This window comes from Microchirus variegatus (assembly GCF_963457635.1).
Source record: "Microchirus variegatus genome assembly, chromosome: 9".
NCBI classification, from domain to species: domain Eukaryota; kingdom Metazoa; phylum Chordata; class Actinopteri; order Pleuronectiformes; family Soleidae; genus Microchirus; species Microchirus variegatus.
The window spans coordinates 9769645-9793411 of record NC_139810.1 but is presented as its reverse complement, the minus strand read 5'-3'; the positions used below and the strand labels follow the sequence as shown (position 1 = coordinate 9793411).

Here is a 23767-nt window from a genome sequence, read left to right as displayed (position 1 = left end):
ATGGACTGCAGTTAATTGTCAGAGGAGCAAAGAAACAACTAGGCATCCACATTTAAGTAGCTGAATGCAGAGAATTTATTTTAAAATGTATAATTTATTGAAATCACTTGAACTGATTCATATGGTATGAAAACCTTGCAGCAGTGGGTAATTTAATATAGACATTTTATTTAAAAAAAATATATATAATTTTGATTCAAAGTATGGAGAAAACAACGCGAATTGAGGTTTTATTTTGAAAGGCTCCACCGGAAGCGGTATTTTCCGCTTAGCTGTTTGACATAATCGTTTCAGGCTTGCTTGTACTTCATGTTTTGTTAGCTAATCTGGCTAGCAGATGTTGACCGGTTGAACTTATCGTCAAATGAATATATGTGGTAAGCATTTTTGCTTTTCTCATGCGCAGAATACCGCTGTTGATATTTAGCGTTTCGGAGCAAACCGAGAGGGAAGTAATGTAGCTGTGGTCCTGTGTGATTTAATGAATTACGTGCAACGCTACCCAGCTAACATAGCTAGCATTTTGCTAGCCGGGGATTTTGGGGAGAAGTCAGCAGGAACCGCCACTTCGTTCACGTATACCTTACTGCGTGTGCGTTTTCTGTTTTAAACGCATTAGTTGGACATCTACGTGCTGTTCGTACAGATACGGAAATGCACAATGTCATGGTTCGCGCAATGTTTGTGTTAGCCTGTCAACTCTGAGCGCTGAAGGTTAGCTTACGTTTGTGCTAAGGCCCGTGTTACTGCAGCAGGGCCGATCATGTTCACCAAGCTGCACACACCGTTAATGGAAGTGTATTCCCGATCATCATTTTTATTAATTCACGCAAATCAAGCAGCAGTGGCGATATAAAGACGGCTTGTGTTTTTGTTTTTTTGACACCTCTGCCTATACAGTAGCATCATCGGCCATAATGATGTCATAGCTACTGCACAGGTGTGCTGTGATGCCACGATATCTAATGTGAAGATATATTAGTACCGCGTTAACAAACCCACTGTACGATAATTATGACAATGTTGTGGCGGTAATGCAACCCAAGTCCGACCATCTGTGGTGATTAAAATGCACCCTGGTTGCTAGGTGGTGTAGGAAAATATTAATACTATATCTATATATTGTGATATTCCATAGCTATTATATCAATATTTGACATGGAAACGTTCTCAATAGTTGTTTTGTATTGTATTTAAACCTCAGACAGGATTTCAGCCATTTGCCTCTGCCCCCTTCTTCCACTTCTTTTACTAGACAAAGAATATTGCACATATTGATATTAATTTATTTTTTCCATGAAAATGTTCGTAGAACATAGCCTTTCTTATCATAATATCTTGCAGTACGTAAATGTTCATTTACATGGACTCTGTCCTGACCATTACACCAACGGGGACTGTTGAAATACAGAGTTGCAATCAGAATTATTCAACCCCCTCACCTTAAAAGACATTATAGTGATGTGGATGAAAGATAATGACAATAAATACTCAAAAAACTCATTAATCAACAACAAAATTATTGATACATACAAGTTATTTTGACAACAGAAGTTGACTTAACTTCGAAGTTAAATTGAATAATGTAACTCTTTTAAAACATGTGCATGTGCGGTATTATTCAACAATATTTTCTGGTACACGCTTAAGCTTTTTTTTATCATGGTTTCTGTAATGTTGACAAGATTTTTACACCTCTCCATTGGAATCATTGCGCATTCTTCATGTGCAAAAGCTTCTAGCTCAGTGGTGTTCGATGGCTTCCTTGCTGCCACTGCCTACTTTAAATCCCACCCCTTCAGGCAGGTCTCGGACCGCTTTATCTGCCCTACTTTGGTACGGTTCCTCTGGTGTGAAAGAAACCAAGCCAAATGGGACAAACGGTCTGATAAAATGCACGCATCACAACTCCGTTTATTCATATGCCATGAACTGACAACAACACAAACACGTCACCCTTCTCTGACGTCACACCTGCACGACGCATACATTAGCTCTGTTTAGCAAGCTTGCCGTTTGTATGACAACTTCATAACAAGCCTACGCCTCTCTGAATTCACGGTAAAGATGAAAAATGTGTGGATAGGTTGTGTTGATAGACCAATGGAATACCTAGTTGCTGTAAATGAGCTGATAGAAATCTGTCCTTACTGACGCTCTCCTCAACCGTGGCGTTTCAGACCGAAACCTTACACCCAGAAGACAGACTCTGTTGTGATTGGCCAGCCAGCGTAGAGCCTTCCCAACTGTCTTGTGATTGGCCAATACCCGGAAGTGACATGATTAGCACACCAGCTCTCAGAAGCGCAGCTCCCCCCTCTGGAACGGCGGATGCACTGCTCCTCATTATCAAAACAATGATACAATTAACAATGTTTAAAAATAGTTTTGTCACAACTCCCCGCGGCAGTCCCTTTTATGACTTTGACTTGGAGTCTGACCCAGAGTCAGAAGACACCGTCGCTCGTGAAACACCTCCACAGCGGAAGTTATTCTTCTTCTGCGGTTCTATTTACGCAACCGGATGTGCCCGGATTAGTGCCCGGACCAGGAGGATCCGCTGTTCAGGAGAAATGCTGGTTACGTAACCAGAAGGGTTTTTTTCAGAGATCTCACTGAGCCCCTAAACAAGGTAATATCGCAGATACACACCAACTTCATTGGTCGAACTTCCGGTTTAGGTCCGCTTAATTGGAGAAAATGACCTACACTTGCAATGTAATGCGTGAGGATAGAAGCTGTTCCTCCATGTTTATCAGAGGTGTCACGTTAGTCTGGTTCCGGTGCCGATGGTCTTCATGGTCTATTTTGGTTCGTTTAGAACTATGCATATGCATTACTACATTGTAATTTTTTTCTGACTGGTGCAGACCAAAGCAATTGAACTATAGGTGTGAAAGCGCCCTAAGTGGCGATCAGCGGTGCTGTCTTAAAGCCCAATTTATACTCCTGCGTAAAGTGCTCTGCGTAGGTTACGCATAGACTCTGCGCCGACGCAGAGCCTGTCGTAGAGCCTCTGCGTCGTCTCCGACTGCACAAAATATTTTTTAAGTGTCCGTCACTCCGTCAAAGGGACAATGAAGACGGCAAGAGCTGCGATTGGTCCTCAGGACAGGCCGAGCGGAGCTGCTCTGCGCCGGCTCACAGTGAGCACCGAGCGTCCACAGATGCGTGGCTGATCCCCACCGAGAATGTCGCTGCCAAACTATAAATACATCATATCTTAACACACACAGCACATGTTTAGACTCTAAATGGCCAATTTCTCGCCTCAAATTGAAACGGCCACTGTTTCAACAACAACAGTCTTTCTCTTTCTTTCTCGGACGCCATTGCTCACTGTAGCCTGAAGCACAACAACCTTGCGCAGCGACCCCTACTGATCAGGTGGAAAATTGCAGCGCATATCCGTCACCACGACGCAGAAGTATGAAGGCTCGAGTGGTCTCTGTGGTTACGCAGTCGGATAACACATAATTCCAAGACGTATTGCCGCTGCTGATTTTGGATCCGACTTGGGCGAACTGCGGTCTGGTGGGCAAACTTCGCGAAAGAAATCGTCCTCCCGGAGGAATGGCCTGAGAACTTCCGTGTTAATCGTTGTTGTTGATTCTGAGGATTCTGATTGGCTTGCATGGCTTTATCCTTCTCCCTACACTGCTGCCCATAGGTGTATTTATGCTGGTTGATTAAAATTCCAACTTTTTTTATTTTTTAAAGCGGAGCCGAAGAAATATTTGTTTCTCTAAATACCCTGCTATGTATAAACGTGGCCTTAATTAGGCTTCAACTCCACTTTAGGCCATAAGAACTGTCAGACAGTTTTGAAAACAAAAATATTAAATAGGGGTTGAATAATTGTGACATGGCTAGTTAATGACTAAAATAGACTGTTAAGGCGGATTTCCACTGGGCGCGTTACAGCCGCGGCACGTCAGAGGCACGGTTTTGCTTCATCCTCTGCCCGGTGTCAATCCCCACCGGGCGTGTTACAACAGTGCAGCGGTGCCTTGGGAGCCATCGGTATTCACGGAAGATCACGTAATAATCCTGAACGGATGCGAGTTTGCGGGATCCTGCGATAGACTGTGTGTATAAAGGAAACAACAACACAGCTTCTTTCATTCTCCAACATGGAAGAACTGTTGATCTGGTGTCATAAATGATTTAATGTTTCTCCACTTCAACAATCAGTCTCTCGTCGTACATTATGACTTCCGAGATGCTCTGATTTATTGACTGTTGACCTGGTAGCACTGGTCACGACGTAATGTTGATGTGAAGTTGTGACGGGCTATATGACCTAAATAGAACTGCTACCTATCGATAGCGCTGTGGCGCGGCGAGCCGCTTCTGGGACGCTGCTGAGACGCTCCATAGCACATCCAGTGGAAATGCTCACATTGATTAGAATGGAAGCGTTTGGCAACAGTGACCACACCGCTGGCGTGCTGCGGCTGTAACTAGGGCTGTTAAGTCAAAGTTGACTGGTCGACTGATTGGTCGACACGCTCTGGCTCGACCAAAATTGTGATTGGTCGACTAATTTTTTAAAAACTATTATTATTTAATTTTTATGGTGAATTTCATTAGGAGGAAAGTCTAATAGGGGTGTTTTAGAGCACCCGTTTTTCACAGGTACCAGCCTGTCTTCAGTGAACACCCCCCTTGTTTTCCACTATTTTGGTTTAGTCCAGCCCAGTGGGTTGTTGTTGCTCCATGGCTAATGAGCGACAGACAGATTAGCGCTGCCAATAATTAGATGTGAATTTTGAGCTTTTAATTTTAGGCTACAGTCAGTCCTCCTGTTGCATCAATGTCAAAGACATCAGCAGTGTGGTAGCATTTTTCAAAAGTAGATGACGGTAAAAAAGTGGAATGCAAACTTTGCAAGCAACAGTTTGCTTTTCACAACTCTACTACAAACATGGCATATCATTTAAAAATGGTAAGCTAAGGTCGCAATGTCCGTTTTGAGTATGAACATATGATTATTAGCATATTTCAATGATTTAGTCTAATAATCGTTGATTGGTTTTATAACTGCAGACGCACCTGCCCGGCCCGCAGCAGCGTCCCGCGGTCTATTTGTGTCTCAGCCACAAAGCTGCGCTCCTATGTTCAGTCTCGCTCTGTATTCCTCAACAGTTATTGTGCTGATATTACTAGTTTACATAGTACATTAATTTAGGATATTATGGGCTATGATATTGCGCAGATGAACGTAATGCAAAACGCTGTCAGAGCCGTCAGACTCTGTTGAACTCCAGCCGCGGCTGCTGGTCTTTTCAAATCAAGAGCCGCAGGCGCACAGGTGCTTTACGGGTGCGGCTCTTTCAAATTAAAATAGCCACACTAACCCCTCACGATTAGTCGATTTTTAGTCAAAATTTCAGGGCTTTAGTCGACCAAGAGTTTCTTTGGTTGATTGCAGCCCTAGCTGTAACGTGCCCAGTGGAAATCCGCCTTTAAACACAAATACTACATTATGCATTTTCTCTGTTGATTTTATGTATCACTCAACTCGTAAATAAGTAATTTAAAGCAGAATCTTGCTCTCTGAGAAAAATTTAACTGATAAATCCATTACATTTTTGGGGGTTGAATATTTCTGATTGCAACTGTACATATACAGGACAGGTGTGGCCAAATACTTCCATATTGTGTATCTTATTGTCAGACTCTTGCAAATTCAAAGCTCCACTAATTGTTACCTTTGTCTCTTTTAGAGCTGAAACGATTAATCGATTATTAATCGATTACTAAATTAATCGCCAACTATTTTGATAATCGGTTTGAAGCTTTTTTCATGATTAAAACATGATTTCTGATTGTTTTAGCTTCTTAAATGTGAATATTTTCTTAGTCTTTGCTCCACATAACAAATAAATCATTAAAACTGAATCATTTTGGTTTGTGGACAAATCGATTCATCAATTAAATTTAGAAAATAAATCGTTAGTTGCAGCTCTAGTAGCAGAGTCAACCAGTATGTTTACATGCACAGTTTAAGTGAGGCCAATAGTCTAAGACAGGCAATGGGACAACTTGCTAAGTCCAAGTATATATGTGTAGGAGAAAATCGATTTATTAGCTGTGTCTGTCTGACTCCGCCTCTGTAGGAGGCGCTGTATCTCTTTATACGCCAGTGTGTATTGAATCAGCTTCCCGTTGACATTTATGTCACAGTAAAACAAACTGTCTACAAGATGGACGGTGAGGTGGAACGTGCTGTGGTTCTATATGATTCGTACCTGATGTACATGCTAAATCTTCATCAGTCCAAAAGTGGGTCTTCTCCGTAGTTTTCTCTCTAGCCGACACCATCATGTTGTTTGTTCTTTTAGCTCCATTTTAGTCAGACTAACATTTTTACACTGACATTGAGGAAGCCGATTATTGTCTTCGTCTGACTAACAAAGGACTTTTAACATGCATGTGTCGATATCTCATATAATGTCTCTGTCAATTTCAGCATGAAACGGTTCAAACGCCACTCCTAGTCAGGAAGGAGGATGGCACATCGCCCCGCTCTACCTGAGTTGTCCCAGAGGACAGAGCACCTGGAACTAGATAATGATTCCGACAGGGACTCTGGTGTTGGGGATGATGCAGGAGAGGATGCTGACAGTTGCCATGGAAGCACAGAAACACAAGAGGAGCAAGTCAACACACAAGATGGCATGGAAGAAACTGGAGGGGAGGGAGATGTCTTCACAATTTTTGTTGCCTTTCAAGGGAATATGGAGGATGAGGACTTCACACAAAAACTTGACTCTATCCTTAGTGGGATCCCTGACATGCTTGATATGGGTCAGTTTTATGATTTTTCTTTATTTTTTCTTTTTTAATAATAGGAACAAATAGTATAGCATTACTTGCGAACGCAGTAATGGAGATATGGGCAAAAAAATAATATATTGATATTTTGTGTTTATGTCAAATAAACATGATGTCTCAGGATAACAATTTTTATTTCCTATAAAACAATTTCAAAGACTTAGTTGTGGAGGCTGGTGTCGCTGTGTTTTCTCCCTATTGGCATAACCTCATGCAGCGAGCCAGGAGTATGGCACAGAGGATGCTGGCGAGAGGTCATGTGATCACTTATGTGACACTGAATTCTGCCCACTGCTGCAAGGAGAGCTTCTGCTGCATGCATTCAGGGAATGTGGGGACTGTGCGTTTCATTGATTTTATTATTTTGAATTAATTAATTTAAATAACAATAATTAGAGTCACCTTATGTCTCTCTCCATCCTAATCTAATTCCGCCCCTGTGAAAAGTCCATTACTGACTTTGCTCTGCCTTTTTACACCACTGCATTTTAATGTTGGTGATAATGGTGTTACTTCGAGAGCTCAATATTTTCTGCGGTGGTATTTGGTATAAAAAGTTTTAGAATCACTGTTTTAGATGATCTTGCCTAACTCTACTGGTATGTCATATTCTTCTGTATCATTCTGTAAGTGCTTATTTTATGTTGTAGCAATATTTCTGTAGGATTCATGCCTTTCTCATTCGCATTCTTTGCCCCCCCCCCATTTAAGGCTCTGAGAGGCTAAAGCCACAGCATGTGGAGCCATGGAACAGTGTTCGTGTTACCTTCAACATTCCTAGGGATGCTGCTGAGCGACTCAGACTGTTGGCCCAGAACAACCAGCAGCAGCTCAGAGACCTGGGGATTCTCTCTGTGCAGATAGAGGGTAATATCACACCTTTTACTATTGTTGAGACTGAAAAAAAATCAAGAATACAAGCTGGACCTCATGGGGTAAATGTGAGATTTTGACATGCCTGCTTTTCATCATCAGGGGAAGGGGCCATCAATGTGGCCATGGGACCAAATCGAGGACAGGAAGTAAGAGTGAATGGACCAATTGGAGCACCTGGCCAGATAAGGATGGATGTCGCCTTTCCAGGTCAGCCTGGACCAGGTATTAGTTTCATTATAATTTAGGGGTGTGCATCTCTTTCTAACAGGATTTGATACATATCTCGATATATGGGCTTCTGATTCAGAAATTATTAGGGATGCACCGATTGCCATTTTTGGGGCCGATTCCGATTACCGATTTTTCAAGAAGTATGACCTGCCGATACCGATTTTAGCCGATTCTGATTTCAATTTTTTAAACCACTTTTCAGCATACAGAAAGATATATATTTTTGCATCTTTTCTCCTTAATAGAACATTTTCACATAGAAATACAATCAGTTCACATCCAATATCCAACTAAAAATACAAAACGAATCACTATAAAATAGAAGTATATATAAAAATACAAAAACAATTGTCATGATACATTTGAACATGCTACCATGGAACATAATAACTTAAAGTGTGACTTTTTGAACAGATTACCACTATAAAATAGAACTAAATAATGCTGTGGAATATTCACACACACCTTAAAAGTGCAGTGTTATGGAACCATGTTGTTCACATCCAATATCCAACTAAAATACAACAATGAATCACTACCTGTATGTGTAGTTTATTTAAGCTTAAACATATTTCACAAATATGACAAATGACCTCACTCTCTCTCTCTCGCTCGCTCGCTTTCTCTCTCTCTCTCTCTCTCTCTCTCCCCCGCCCCGTGCCAACAATGCCTCGCGCTCTTTGCGCGCACAGGTTTAAATGACAAACAAACAAATGCTGATCAAAAGTTTTGTGCAAGTGATTTAAGGTCCTGACTCTTGTCTTAAATATGACAGGCTTCATTCAGTGATTGAAACAAATATATAAACATTAATGAAACGTTTACATGCAGAGCGCTCACTCGCAAAGCAGACGGCAGCGGCGCAGCACCGCCACAGCGCTGCGGGTGCGCGGATGTTGTGTAATCAAATACACCGGTACGGCCGCATATTAAAAATTATATCATAAAGGAAAAAAAACGTATTCAGTGTGAACTCGTTAACCACCATACACTCTACTACATGTGTGTGTACGTGTGTTGCTGATGCTGCGCGATGCGGGTGCATTTTGATCGGCTTATTAAAATCGGAATATTCTGTCTGATCGGCCGGTCTTCGTAGTCTATTTGTATGTTGAATATCTGACATAGAAGTGAGTAGGGAAGTGATTAGTAAGCATGTGAGAGATGCATATTAATTATGTATCAGCCAAAATGACAAACCAAAAGGTCATTGAAAATGGGATCATTTTTGGGGTGCGTGCGCACACTGCACTGCCTCCACATGCAAGACAATAACTATAACATTCACAGTAAATCCCTGATAAGTTGCTACTTTTTTCAAGGTTCGCAGGTCTGCACCAGACTCCTATGTTAAATATTGAGATTTTAGACATTTCCCTGGTAATTTTTGGAGATTAACCCACATTTTCAGGATTGTTAAGTCTTTTTAACTGATCTACAGTTCGGCATTATTCGGTTTGATTCTTGTGCCTCTTCCTGTGACTAATCAGTGCACGGCACTCTGACAACGCCACATATTTTCCCTAGTTATAACATCACGGGTCGAGCTAGTGGAACAATATCAATAAGCCCATTATGCAGGGCCATGTTCGGGCACTTTACTTGAATGCCTAATTGAATGTTTCAAATCTTTTTTTTCACGAGTGCAATAAACATTTCGATTAATGATAAAAATGTGCCAGAGAATTGTGATCTCAATTCTAAGCAAAAAAATTGTGGTTCACATTTTTCCCACAATTGTGCAGCCCTACCCCTAGTACACTTGGTTACTTCATATCGTATAAAATAGAATTCAATAGCCTTCCATTTTACAAATATGCAAATATTTGTATTAAAATATTAAATTCAAATCTTTGGAAGTCAAATACATCCATATAGACATTATAACTGTATAAATATTGGCTATTCCGTTTTACTCACTCGATATATTTAAGCTATTTCCTTTTGTGTACATAATGTTGTGTTTATTCACTATATTTCCCTAAGGAGGAGTAAGGATGCCTAATCCGCAGATGGCTCCTTCTGGTCCAGGTATGGCAGGTCAGGCTGTCATGCCAGGCAGCAGTGGACAGATGCACCCTCGCATTCCAAGACCATCTTCGACAACAGGTTGAGGTCTTTTTTTCTTCCTAAAATGTTGTTGTAGTTGGAAGTACAGCTTGGGCTGTACATTCATGGAAAAACATATGTATCCTCCATTTTCACAGATGTGATGGACCCAATGATGCCGGGTATGCCAGTTCAGCAGCAACAGCAACTTCAACATCAACAGGCTGGTCCCCATGGCCCTGGTCCCATGCCTCCGCAGGCAGCCCATCACATGCAGACCCTGCAGGCTGGGCGACCACTCAACCCTGCTGCACTGCAGCAGCTACAACAACAGCACCATCAACAGCAGCAGGCCCAGCAGCAAGCTCAGCTCTCTCAGCTCGGACCGAGACCTCCATTCAACCCAACAGGCCAGATGGCCGTGTCTCCTGGCTGGAACCAGTTGCCTGCTGGAGTTCTTCAGCAACAAGCTTCCCAAGCAGGTCCTGCCTGGAGAAAGCCCCCACCCCAAGTACAAATGGTTCAACGCCCCCCTTCCCTTACTACAGTTCAGACTCCCAGCCACCCTCCGCCCCCATACCCATTTGGCAGCCAACAGGCTGGGCAGGTATTCAATGCCATAGGACCAGGACAGTTACCTCCACAACAGCAGGTGGGAATGGGCCAGTTTGCTGCTCCACAGCCTAAAGTTCCACAGGGTGGCCCTAGTGGTATTGCAGGACCCAGACCCCCGCCACCACTTCCACCAAATTCTGGACAGCAGGGCAACCTTACTGCAAAATCTCCTGGTTCTTCTTCGTCCCCTTTTCAACAGGGTTCACCAGGCACCCCCCCTATGATGGCTCAGAGACCTACAACTCCACAGGGTTTTCCCCAGGGTGTTGGATCACCAGGAAGATCCGCTCTTGCCCAACAGGGTAACATGCAACAAGCATTTGTGGGAATGCCCCAGCATGGTCAGCCTGGGGCCCAAGTTCATCCAGGTGCGTTGCAGTTGGTCCATTTTCCTTTTTAGACTGTAACTCTCTATATAATATAATAATAATATCTTTTTGGGCAGTTATTCAATAGTGACATCAATCATTGCTGATTACAGGTATGCCAAAGCGTCCAATGGGCTTTCCAGCACCAAACTTTGTCCAGGGTCAGGTGAGTGTCAGCACTCCGGGAACACCTGGTGGAGGACCCCCACAACAGCTACAGACCACTCAAGCAATGACTCATGCAGGTAAAATGTTTGAAACATTGCATTTGTTTGGGAACATGTTTTAGCGAAAAAACAACACCAATTCTGGATGTGCTAGGTAAATCAAAAATGATTTAATATGATAATTTTTATGGAGTCATTGAAGGTGTACACTTGTATTTACTTTAATCTGTATGTTAGCGACAAGTAGAGTAATTCCTCTTCGCTCTGACACAGGAAAGCAACATTTGCATTAAAGCACAGCAGGTTGTCTACATAACAGCGCTGTGTGGGTATGAAGCCTTTGCTTTAGCAGCTTTAGTAGGTTGGCAAGGTTTTCCACATCGAGTTGTTACTCTTAAGTTTTGGTTGTCTAGTTAGTGGCAATATCACAAACCTTTGTCAGAGCTCGTTCTTCCTTTGGTAATTGAATCCACCATATAGTTGAGATCAAGTACCGTGAAAGAAACGTTAAGTGGCCCCATCATTCTTAAAATTATTTAGAATTAAGTTAGAATGACACAAATGCCATGTTTCCTTTGCTGTTAAATACCTTTTTTCCTGTTTCAAGTGGTAATGCATCAGTCACACTTGAACATGGTGAAACAGCCATAACTCAAACACACCAGGATAACAGAGTCTGTACAATAAACACATGTGGTTGTATTTGGACTTTTTTGCTCATGTATGGCAGTGCATGGAGTGGGTTGTATTTTATATTAAAGAGTTTGGGGGATTGATCCCGTCACCACATTGCTGGTAGTGTGTGAATAGGTGTAAATGATGTATAATAGAAAAAGCCTTGCAAATAGATGTTTGTATGAAGGGCAAACAAAAGCTCCTTTTTTTCAATACTAGCTCTATTTTGTTGCACTTTTAATGTATTGCTTAAAACTAGTTGCCCTAATGATGGAGACTTAAAACAGTTTGTTCTGGGTTTTTTCTACATGAAGGCTTGATAAACTAATAACATTTCTCAGCATTAGGGCTGCACAATTGATTGGAATCACAAAATCGCAATGTGGCCTCCTGCAATTTTCCACGTTTGTTAATGCCGAAATGTGTCTCAAAATACAGTTTTAGATTAAATATTGTGACCTACACATCATATTCTACAGTCTACAAAATCACAGTGATCATTTTAAAAACATTTGTCAATGAAAATCTAAAAAATTCTGTAAGTATTACCATTCCCTTTAATATTGAGAATCATAATACAATTATAGTCAAAGTAACCCCAATTAAGTATTTATTCAAAATCGCTTTTTTTCCCTACATGCACTTAATAGAAGGCATTTTTGATTATCACCTTTAAAAACCCATTTAAGTAATTAAATCATTTCCCTCTCCATTTTACATCAGGATCTCAACCTTCAGCCTCTACACCAAACTCAATGCAGAGTCCAGTCCATGTCCAACCCAATGTCATGGGGGTACAAAGCAGCATGTCAGGTGCACCTCCTGGTACAGCTGCTGGGCCTAGCATGTGCCAGCAACAGCCTGGCCTCCAGACCCAGATGATGGGCCTCCAGCATCAGGCCCAGCCCGTGTCCTCCTCCCCCAGCCAGATGGTTCAAGGCCAGGGTGGTGGTCAGACTGTCCTCACACGGCCCCTCAGTCAAGGCCAGAGAGGAGGAATGACCCCACCCAAGCAAATGATGCCTCAACAAGGCCAGGGGGTGATGCATGGGCAGGGTCAGATGGTTGGAGGCCAAGGGCACCAGGCCATGCTCCTGCAGCAGCAGCAACAACAGCAACAAAACTCCATGATGGAGCAAATGGTTGCCAATCAGATGCAAGCCAACAAGCAGGCATTTGGAGGCAAAATGCCAGCTGGGGTCATGCCTGGCCAAATGATGCGTGGCCCATCTCCGAACGTTCCAGGTAACATGGCTCAGTTTCAGGGCCAAGTTGGCCCACAGCAGATGACTCCACAACAGATGACTCCACAACAGATGACTCCACAACAGCAACAGCAAATGGTTCAACTCCAACAACAGCAGTTACATCAACAGCAACAGCACCAATTGCAACAGCAGCAGCTTCAACAGCAGCAGCAACAACAGCAACAACACCAGCAGATGAACCAACAGCAGCCCCAACAGGTTCCTATTCCTGGAAATCCTAATCAAGCTATGGGCATGCATGGGCAACAGATGAGACTTCCTGCCGGTCACCCTCTAATACAACAACAGCTGCAACAGCAGCAGTTACAGCAGCAGCAGAAACAGCAACAACAGGCCATGCTGCAACAGCAGCAGCAGCAGCAGCAACAACAACAGCAGCAGCAGGCAGTTCAGCAACATGCACATCCTCTGGGTGATCCCAATAATTCCACAGGTGACTTAGGTGTCCAACAGATGGTTCCTGATATGCAGGCACAACAACAGCAAAGCATGATGGCAGGCCCTCAGCACATGCAGATGGGAAATGGCCACTTTGCAGGTCATGGTATGAACTTTAACCCTCAGTTCCAAGGCCAGATGCCAATGGGGGCACCCTGTGGCCAACCAGGTGGCTTTCCTGTTAGCAAGGATGTTACACTGACTAGCCCACTACTTGTCAACCTACTGCAGAGTGATATCTCAGCTAGCCAGTTTGGTCCAGGAGGAAAACAAGGTGCAGGTGGAGGCAATCAAGCAAAACCAAAGAAAAAGAAACCAGTACGGAAAAAGAAGCCGAAAGAGGGAGAAGGACAACAGCAAGTAGAGGGACTTGGGTAATGACTAGTGGTTACTGTGTCTTAGTTTGAGTCACACCCTTACATTTATTTTATAATTTGACTTCATTTATTTATTCCATTTTGTAGTGGTCTTGATGCATCTGCTGGTTTAGACGATTCCGATCTGTCAAATCTGGGTGGTGAACAACTCGGCTTGGACAACTCTGGTCCAAAACTGCCTGAATTTGCTAACAGGCCTGCCGGTAAATCACATTATAAATGATGGATTTATGCAATTATTTTCTGCTATTATTTATTTTTTAGTTTAGTCGTTGCTTTGTACTTTACTTTTCAGTAAATGTATTTTTTATATATATGCCTTCTCTTCATTTCAGGGTTTCCTGGCCAACCTGGGGAACAGAGAGTGATGCCTCAGGTTCCCATGCAGTTTATGCAGCAACAGCAGCAGCAACAACAACAACAACAACAACAACAACAACAACAGCAGCAGCAGCAGCAGCAGCAGCAGCAACCACCACAACAACAACAAATACAGCACATGCAACAACAGCAGATACAACAACAACAACAACAAATGCAGCAGCAGCAACAACAAATACAGCAGCAGCATTTGCAGCAGCAGCAGCATTTGCAGCAGCAACATTTGCAGCAGCAGCAGATGCAGCAACAGCAGCAGATGCAACAGCAGCAGATGCAACAGATGCAGCAGATGCAGGGTCTCCAGAATGTTCAAGGGCAGCAGGGAATGATAGGACCACATACTGCAGGTCAAGGGCAATCCCAGATACACCCTCATCAGCTGCAGCAGCAGCAGCAGCAGCAGCAACAACAGCAGCAACAGCAAGTGCAACAGCCACATCTGCAACAACAGGTAAGGCTACCATTATAAAAAAAAACACATTGATAAATATGTGGAATAAATACAATGGTTTATGGTCCATCCATTAACACCATACCTCTTTATTTAGCAACAGCAGCAGGTGATGATGATGCTGAAGATGCAGCAGGAGCAGGCAAAAAATCGGATGTCTATCCCACCAGGAGGCCAACTCCCTCCAAGGGGCATGGGCAATCCATCTGAGGTGCAAAGGCTTCCTGTCTCACAACAAGGCAACATGCCTGTAATGATCAGCCTTCAAGCACACGGAGGGGTTCCAGCTTCACCTGACAAAGCCAGAGGGATGCCCCTAATGGTGAACCCACAGGTGAGTGCCAAATGCAGTGGCAGATGTTTAAAAAAAACAACAACATTGCATCTTATAATCACATTCTCACAATTTCCATTGGATTCTTCTTTCTAGCTTGCAGGCACTGCACGACGAATGTCCCATCCTGACATAGGTCAGGGTCCCCAAGGCACTGGATCTGAAGAGGCCTCTGGTGGTACTCACCAGAAGCAGGACAGGCCTGGAGCCCCAGAGGTGGGGGTGCAACCTGGAAATGGGACTCAGCAGATGATAGCCAATCAGGGCCTCAACAATCACATGATGAAGCAAGGCCCTGGTCCACCACCACCAATGCCACCTCATAGTGGAGCCAGTCCCCAGCAACAGTTACCCACTCAGCCACAACAAGGAGGCCCCATGCCTGGCCTTCATTTTCCCAATGTCCCCACAACCTCACAGAGTTCCAGGCCCAAGACCCCCAACAGAGCTAGTCCCAGGCCATACCATCATCCCCTTACTCCAACTAATCGTCCACCCAGTACTGAGCCCTCTGAAATCAATCTTTCTCCTGAGAGGCTAAATGCCTCAATTGCAGGATTGTTCCCTCCTAAAATCAACATTCCTCTGCCACCCAGACAGCCCAACCTAAACAGGGGATTTGATCAGCAAGGTCTCAACCCAACAACTCTGAAAGCCATTGGACAGGCCCCTCCTAGCTTAACTCTATCAGGCAATAACAACAATGGCAGTACGGGTGGAAATAACACAAACAATGGTCAACAGCCTTTCTCTGTCACAGGAGCAGGAGTTGCAAGTGCTAAACAGGACAAGCATCCCGGAGGGCAGGGTAAGAGGGCAAGTCCCAGCAATAGTCGGAGATCGAGTCCAGCCAATAGCCGTAAGTCGGCCACCCCAAGTCCAGGAAGACAAAAGGGAACAAAAATGGCAATCACATGTCCTCCTCCTCAGCCGCAGTTGGTTAGTACTCAGGGGCAAAACATGCTGCTAAACCCGACTTCAATACCCCCAAGTCCAGTATCTATGCCTTCACAGGTAAGTGGGGGTATGGAGGCACAACAGACTCAGAGTCCCTTCCATGGGATTCAAGGTAACCCTGCAGAGGGACATAGGGAAAGTCAGGGTATGATGACAACACCGGAGCAGAGACCGATGCCTCAGCCTCAAGCTTTGAGAGAGTTATCAGCCCCTAGAATGACCAGTCCACGTTTTTCTGTGCCTCAGCAGCTTAAACCTGACATGGAACTGCAAGCAAGCACAGTTGACCGACAAACAACACATTCTGCACCTATGCAGGATTCTGAGGTCTCACCTGCTCTCAAACCTCCAACATCCCTTAACCAGCTATTGGATAACACAGGTGTCCCAAATATGCCTCTTCGCTCCATGCAGAATAATACTCTTAGGGATGTAATGGCAAAGGACAGCCCCAAGTCTGTTTTGGATTCAGACAGACAACCCCAGAGTGCAGATTTGTTGCCCTCTGTTCCTACCACTACAAGTACAGCTGAATCAGAAACTAAATCCAGACCTGTCATTTCAGTTCCTACCAGCAGTCCTAACTTTCCGTCTGCTTCAATTCCCAGCTCATACCCTAGCGCTATCATAAACTCCACTACTACCCCCAGCCTTAATCAAAACCCAACCCCAAGTCATGGTGTGAATCCCAGTCAGAATGTAAACCCAATAGCTACTCTCAATAACACCCTCGGTGCTAACACTAATACCACCTCGAGTGTAGGCCCCCATCTTGTCTCATTCAGTCAGAGCGGTTCTGTCTCAGCTGTAAATACCAGTTCTAACTACAGCTCTGTTCTAACCCCAGTCACGAATGCTTTAAAATCAAACCCTAGTCCTAAACCTGTGACAAGTGTTCACTCTGTTATACAGATCCCTGCGTCTTCTAGCACCATATCCCCCAATCAGATAACAGTGTTTGTCACTTCCAACCCCATCACATCTACCCCCACTTCCCAGACACCCACATCTATGGTATCAACTATGATGGCTGTTCCTAACAAGAACATTAGGCCTCAGGACATCCGACAACAGACCCCCGTTCCCCGACCTCAGTTCATTACCACCACCCCTGTATTTATTAACCCAATATTCCAGGTACCAAGTGCGTCTGTGCCTCCCAGTACCTCAGTGGTTTCACAGCCTATGACCATGGTGGGGTCAATCCAAGTGTCAACCACAAACATTCAACTTTCATCTTCCCCAATCTTTACCCAGAGCTCCTTGGGGGTTAACAAGACCAGCACTCAGCCTACCAGAAGTACTGCTGGACAGGTCCAGATTGCCAGTACTATGCCCTTGTCCTCTCCTCAAGTTGGTACTACCACAGCTCCTCAACAAATTAACCAAGGGATTCTTAAAATGGAAAATCTTGGTGAGGCAGGCTCTGCTCAGAGAGGAACTCCTCCAGTTCAACAGCCATCTCTTCATCAAACTCCTTCAGCATCTTCTCCTTTCCAGCCACCCAAGGCTTCTCCACCACCCTGCTCTAGTCCTGGGGCTGTGAACACCATTCGAAAGACCACTATGTCTCCTTCTCCTACTGCCCAATTGAAAAGCAAACCTGCACAGTTAGCTGTATCTGTTTCTGGTACAGCTGACTCGGTGCAGAATCCTGTGGAAAGGTCTGTGCAGGGGCCTCCTGTGGCTGTGCCAGCTAAGGTCTTTCATCCTCCTGCCAGTCCTGCTACTCAGATTGATGTACCGATGTCCCGTCCTATTACTGCTGCGCCAAACAACATTTCTCTACCTGCACACTCCTCTCCAAACCCTGTTCCTGGTCAAGTTGCTGTACCCACTCAGATTGTTAGCCAGATTACCATTCCTGCACCAGCTCCAGTGCCGGGCCCAGCCCAGACTATAAGTTCTCAAGCTCCTGTTGTCAATATAGTTGGTACGACCACAAACGTCACTTCTGCTACCTTAGTTTCAACGGTCACGCCTGTGCAAAGTCCTATACCGTCCATCGTTCCAATTGTTGTTGCACCTGGGCCTGCCCAGGAGGTTGCCCCTATCACAAGGTCTCCAGCTGCTAATCCTAGTGGAGTTGCACCAGTTCAGTCTGACCCCCCAGCCGTGGAGCCTCCTATGCCTTCAGCGGCAGCACCTCATGAATCCACTCAGACAACTGCAGGTAAACACATGGTTATGAGTTAGGAAAATCGTGTCCGTGTTGTATGTACCATGAAAACAAAACTTGGATCTTATTTTTGGCCATGATCCTGGGTAATATTTAGCTTATTACAACACATATCCTGTGTCTGCTATGGTCAGGGTTTGTTATTATGTTTTTAAATGCAAGAGGAAAAAAGTTTAGTTTAGGGTTGCAAAAGGGCATTGGAAAATGGTTTTCAGCATGGTTGAAAAACTTAAACGTGTGTTTTGATCAAATTTTCTGGTGCTGTAGATTATGTCCCATTGAATACATTATTTGATTTTAGACTTTGCAAGTGATTTTTCTCTTCAGAGCCCTCCCTAGTGTTTACCTACCCTTTCGTCCTTCTCGTCCTCCCTTCCCTTTTCCGGGCCATGTGCCATTTTTTTCCAATGGAGCTGGCGAACACAAGCCATGGAGCCATTTTCAATGCCGATGGAAGAACAGCCAACCACCCACTGAAAATAAACCAGCAACAGACAGCAAATACACATAAATACATAGAGAACAGATAGTTTATCCCAAAGACCTTGTGAGACCTCCCGATTCTGAGGAATCCATGTCAGCGGCCATGATCTTTCATTCTCCCCGCAATAGTTAGCAAGGCCTCTGCTAATTGCCCACTTGACACATACAGTCACTTTATTTATAATTTTAATTGAGTAGTCACTGATACGTATAAATTGTTTTAAATATTCATGTGTAACAATTAAACAATGTAAATAATTTTTTAGCACCCGCTCAGCAAGATGTCCCACAGTCACAAGAACCTATTGCCAGTGAGAAAATGAGTGAGTATGGTCGTCGTTTTAGCTGTTAAGACTACTTGCTTTGTGTTTTGAAAATACAATAATTAAATAGAATATAATCAATTACTCAGAAAATGATGATGGAAATACCTCTTTTTTTTTTTTTTAGGTGAAGAGGTCTCAACAGGACAAGGGTCTTCTGAGCAAGGGTAAGCTCTCTTTTAACACTTGTCCTCTTTTCATTGCTGTGCAATGCTTCGTGTGCTGGGGGTGTTGAGGTGTTCCTTACCGTTTGATCTGTGAAATGTTGGCCTCGACCTAAAACCTTTGCTCTTGAAGGAGAAATGCTTAGACATTTCTAACGCTACTGAAACTCTGGAGTTGATTTGCTTGTCCATGGGGGTACAATCAATGAGCTGCGTGGCCTCAGCACTTGGTATGTATGATTAGCATGCACATAAATTTACTAATGCATGTCTGAAGCTTGAGCAAAGAGCAGCCTATTGCAAAGATATTGGGCACAAGAGGTGGACGTCTTGGCTGATTAAACAACTCCAATGGGGGATTTTTACAATCTGTCAGGATCCTTGGACCCTGCTGTGATGGCGCGTGATGGCTGAGCTGCCTTCGCCCATCATGTGGAGAAGCACAGGCCTTTGCAACTACTGGTTAGCAGCTAAAAGCATCTGTCAAATCTACATGACAGACTGCCAGAATGAGACTATACAAATTCAGGCCGATTTTCAAGAGGTTTGGTTGTGACCAATACATTTCCAGTGTTGGAAATGTGTTATTATATGAACGTCAGGACCGATGAACAGACGTGTAGTGTATCATAGATGAAGAACAGAGCTTTGCCGCTGGGGACGCTCTGCGACACCACAAAGAGAAGTCCAGCATAGTGAGTTTTCGTGCCCAGTCTGACATATCCTATGATGTACTCCTGGACGTTAACCAATAGGATAATGGAGTGCTCTGATTGGCATAACAGACATTAACGTTGCAAAGAAGAAGAGGGATGCTCGCTGGGATTTCGTTGAGCCTCTGCAACAATACCCTCCTGCCTCTTTAACATCTTTTTTGTGACCATGAGCACCACCCACAACGCTTCAGTAGCCATGATTGACGTCGTATAGTCTGATTCCAGCATTAAAGTCATCGAGATGCCTTCAAGGGACCTTGTAAATGTCATCATTCCACAAAAACACACATGGATTAAACTAACCAAATGTCTGCTGGTGCCAGCTTATGGTAATAGACGTACTACTAATTCGGTTGTCATTAGCTATGTTTACATAGTTCGGTGCTATCCCACATGTCCAACATGTCCCAATCAGAACTAATCTTTTCGGAATTAAGACATTTTGCACATGTAAACATAGCTTCTGACTGATCTGTCTTAATTGATTGTCCAATGTGTTTTTTGTTTGTTTTTGTTTTTCTTTGGAAAGGGCAGGTGTGGACTATCAGTTGACTCATTGGCTATCAACTTTTTCCTACTTCATACTTTCATAATATTGGGGAAGTGAAGCCATGTTTGTTCATTAGAGTTTATAGTTTACCGCTGTTTTTCCACTTCTATCACAGATGGGCAAAGAAAAGAAAGACGCCCATCAACTTAGTCCCAAGGTATGTATTTTAACATGTTTAGGCTGCAAAAGACTCGAGCAGTGGTCATGTCGACGTAGTGGATGCTGTCGGGATGAAGACGGACAGTATCTGTGGTAGAGGAGGAAAAACAGCAGACCTGTGTGGTATTCTATATTTCTCTGAGTAGAGCAGAGTTAGCTCCCACCATTGCATGTTTAATAACGCATCCTTGTGTTATCCTTGTCATTGTCTTTCTTTCTTTTCTTTTTTTCTCTCCTGTCTGGTACTCTCAGAGCTGCAGTGGAGAAGCCCAAAGGACCGAGCAGACGCAGCTCCCGGGCAGAGAAGGAGGTGGAGGAGGAGCCAGTAGCCGACAGCGGCATTAGGAAGAGATCAGCCAGGCCTGGTGCCAGTGCTGCTGTGAAAGGTAAAGACACTCAGGCAGATTTACATGACAACTGGGGTTGCAAAATTCTGGGGATTTTCAAAATTGGAAATCTTCTATGGGAATTTATTGGAATTAAGTGAAAATCTTCAACATTGAAGGTTGGGAACTTAATGTAGTTGGTAAATAATATATTGTAGCATAATATTGGCTAAAACAATAATATTTAATGCAAATACAGTTGAATATCAATGCTATTCCTCAATCACTGGCACATAGCACACTACTTACGGCAGGGCTATTGAGGCCACGCCTCCTACATGCACCGTGTATTCCTCCATCACATGCCATGGATGTATTACAAGAACTGGATACAGTCACAACTCTGGCTTGCGAATGCTGTCCAGTGGTACTGCAACAAAAAATAAAAATTTTCCCCATTGACCACAATAGTAAAAGTGATGCCTGCTAAACTGTTTACAGGACACCTCGAGACATGGACATAGACGTTTATAGATCGTTATAATCTGCTTCTTATTTACGGAGCTTCAATTTTGTAAAAACCTTTCTTAAGGCCATAAAAAGTCCAGAAATATTGTATTTCCATGAGTGAGTCAAATACGTTTTCATGATATTCTAAGGTAGGTATCTCACCTATGGTGTTTAAGTCTAACTAGCAACTATGAACAGGGTTCCCACGGGTCCTTGAAATCCTTGAAAGTTTGTGAATTTGAAAACGGCTCATTGAAAGTGCTTGAATTTTGTGCAAGAAATAAATTGATATTTAGGTAGATGTATCCCAAATGTTGACTCACTAGTGGTGTTGTGGACACTGTCCACTGTCTCTCTCCACCGTTGATATGAGATTCAATAATGAGCCAGTAAGACCTAAGAGAGAGCAATTACATGATGCCTGGGAGATGTTAATTCCAAGATCTCTGTCTTGCCAAAGAAAATTACTTTTAATTACAATATAAAAGACTGACTTGCCCAATATCCCAAGGACAATCTCTTGTCCAGATGCTGAAATTACTCTTAAGCTAAGTGCATTCGATTCGGTTGACAGAATTGGTCCTGGAAAGTCCTTGAATTTGATGCCAACTAAGATGTTGGAACATCTACATATCCCTCTATATATACAAAGTAATCGGTGTCATGTTTTTGTGATTGCATCATTTTGCACGCACACACATCTGCTTATGACAATACACAATGTTTTTTATTTCTATATGACACAGTTTCTACAAATTATCCAGCATTTCCCAATTATTACTCATTCATTCCCATGGGAACTTTCCTGTTTGCAATATTGCTGAATCAAACTTCCTATGGAAAGAAATTGATTTCCCCTTTTGCAACCCTAATGACAACATATCTGGTACCTAACACCACACACCTATGTGCTTCCTAACAGAAACTGGAGCGAGCCCCACCCAAGCCAAACGAAGGAAGTCTAAATAGGCACAAACAGTCGTGGCGACCTGTAAACTGTACTGTAAATGTTCTAGTTTTCCGCTGTGAATCATTTGAATCTCTCTCTCTTTCTATCTCTCTCTCCCTCTCTCTCTCTCGGATCATGAATTACCGTCAGAGAGGAGGAAACCATGTACAGATTATTTTAAAAAGAATTATGCTATTGTTTTGTCCATGCTATTATTTTTAGACCGTAGTTAGAGTGCGTGCCTACAGTATGTGTTTGTGTGAATGTGCTTTTTATATTAAATGCTGGATTAATCATGTGAAAACTGATAACGGAGCTTGTTATGATTGTATAATTATGCTGTAAAACTGAATTAAATTTTTTTACTGCTTTTGTTCTGTGAAACTCAATGATGTATTTCTTACGGCCCTCATGTTTTTTGTGGGCAGAAATGCAGATCTATACAATCATGAATTGAAGGTCCTACAGTAATTTTCTATAAGCAAGTTGTGATTGTAAAAGTACCACAAATTTCTGGAATTATATTTTACAGGTCTGCAAATATTTTTCAATGATCATTTCTGGCTTGGTGGTACGTTTCATGATTTTTAATTCTAAGCCTTGAGGTTTTAATGAAAAGTTAAATTTGAAGTCTTAACTGGGATATATTTTTTTTAAAGATTTTTTTTTTTTTTGAGTATTGGGAAACAAGCTGAAGATTACAGGGGTTGTAGGGTGTAAACAAATATTGATAAATATAAAATAATAAATGCCCAGGAAGACACAATGTTGCCACAAAGTCATCCAAGAATACCCCACAGTGAGTCAAAAGTGTTATCAAGAGAGATAACATGACGCAAAAAGACACAAGGACATGATATACAAAAATGCAAAATGTAAAGAAAGGAGCTAAATTGCCACACAAAATGTGTCCTTATTAGCCTTTAGTTCCCATTTACAAGATCCTAATGATGTGGGTTTATATGTCCAGTTATTTGCTTGTACTTGCCTTTGCTCTCTTGTTTTTATCTGATGTGAAGTGTCCGAGCATTGTTCAAAAGCACTATATGAATAAATTTTATTATTACGTCTACTCTAATTTCTCAAAAGTCTTTCATAAATTTTCACCTGGTTAACAAACCGTGATATGAATTTATTTAGGATTCAAGAACTTGTTTGTGTTTGGTGTTCAAATGAGAAAAAGCCTCAAACCAAACTGCATTGTAATAAAAAAGATTTACAAACAAAATATGATAATCGACAAAGAGAGAGAATACCATGTGTAGATAATGAAATGTAAAAAGAACACGGTAGTAGGGCTGCAACAATTATTTCATTGTTAATCGACGACTAAATTAATCGTCAACTATTTTGATAGTCGATTATAGTTTTATATTACAAT

General features: G+C 42.8%; 1 protein-coding gene across 2 annotated transcripts; it reads left to right on the top strand.

Moving 5' to 3' along the window:
* The first annotated feature begins 294 nt into the window (after positions 1–294).
* On the top strand, positions 295–22649 carry ncoa6 (nuclear receptor coactivator 6). Of its 2 annotated transcripts, none has more exons than XM_083894789.1 (17): positions 295–377; positions 6476–6813; positions 7552–7707; positions 7816–7923; positions 9979–10056; positions 10155–10979; positions 11093–11224; positions 12545–13901; positions 13992–14107; positions 14240–14736; positions 14834–15070; positions 15167–18200; positions 18956–19012; positions 19140–19179; positions 20558–20599; positions 20854–20987; positions 22360–22649. In XM_083894789.1, the coding sequence occupies exons 2-17, from the start codon at positions 6516–6518 to the stop codon at positions 22404–22406; spliced, it is 7158 nt and encodes a 2385-aa protein (XP_083750915.1). In that variant the 5' UTR covers positions 295–377; positions 6476–6515; the 3' UTR covers positions 22407–22649. The 2 variants fall into 2 exon arrangements, with proteins under 2 accessions (XP_083750915.1, XP_083750914.1); XM_083894788.1 differs by having other exon boundaries at positions 7816–7938; positions 9934–10056.
* Positions 22650–23767: the final 1118 nt, after the last annotated feature.

Bases quoted from the DNA above. Each gene is read 5' to 3' on its own strand.
- ncoa6 (XM_083894788.1), top strand. From the start codon at position 6,516: ATGGCACATCGCCCCGCTCTACCTGAGTTGTCCCAGAGGACAGAGCAC. The intron at 18,201-18,955 runs GTAAACACATGG...ATAATTTTTTAG, and splicing joins ATCCACTCAGACAACTGCAG to CACCCGCTCAGCAAGATGTC. The intron at 19,180-20,557 runs GTAAGCTCTCTT...CTTCTATCACAG, and splicing joins CAAGGGTCTTCTGAGCAAGG to ATGGGCAAAGAAAAGAAAGA.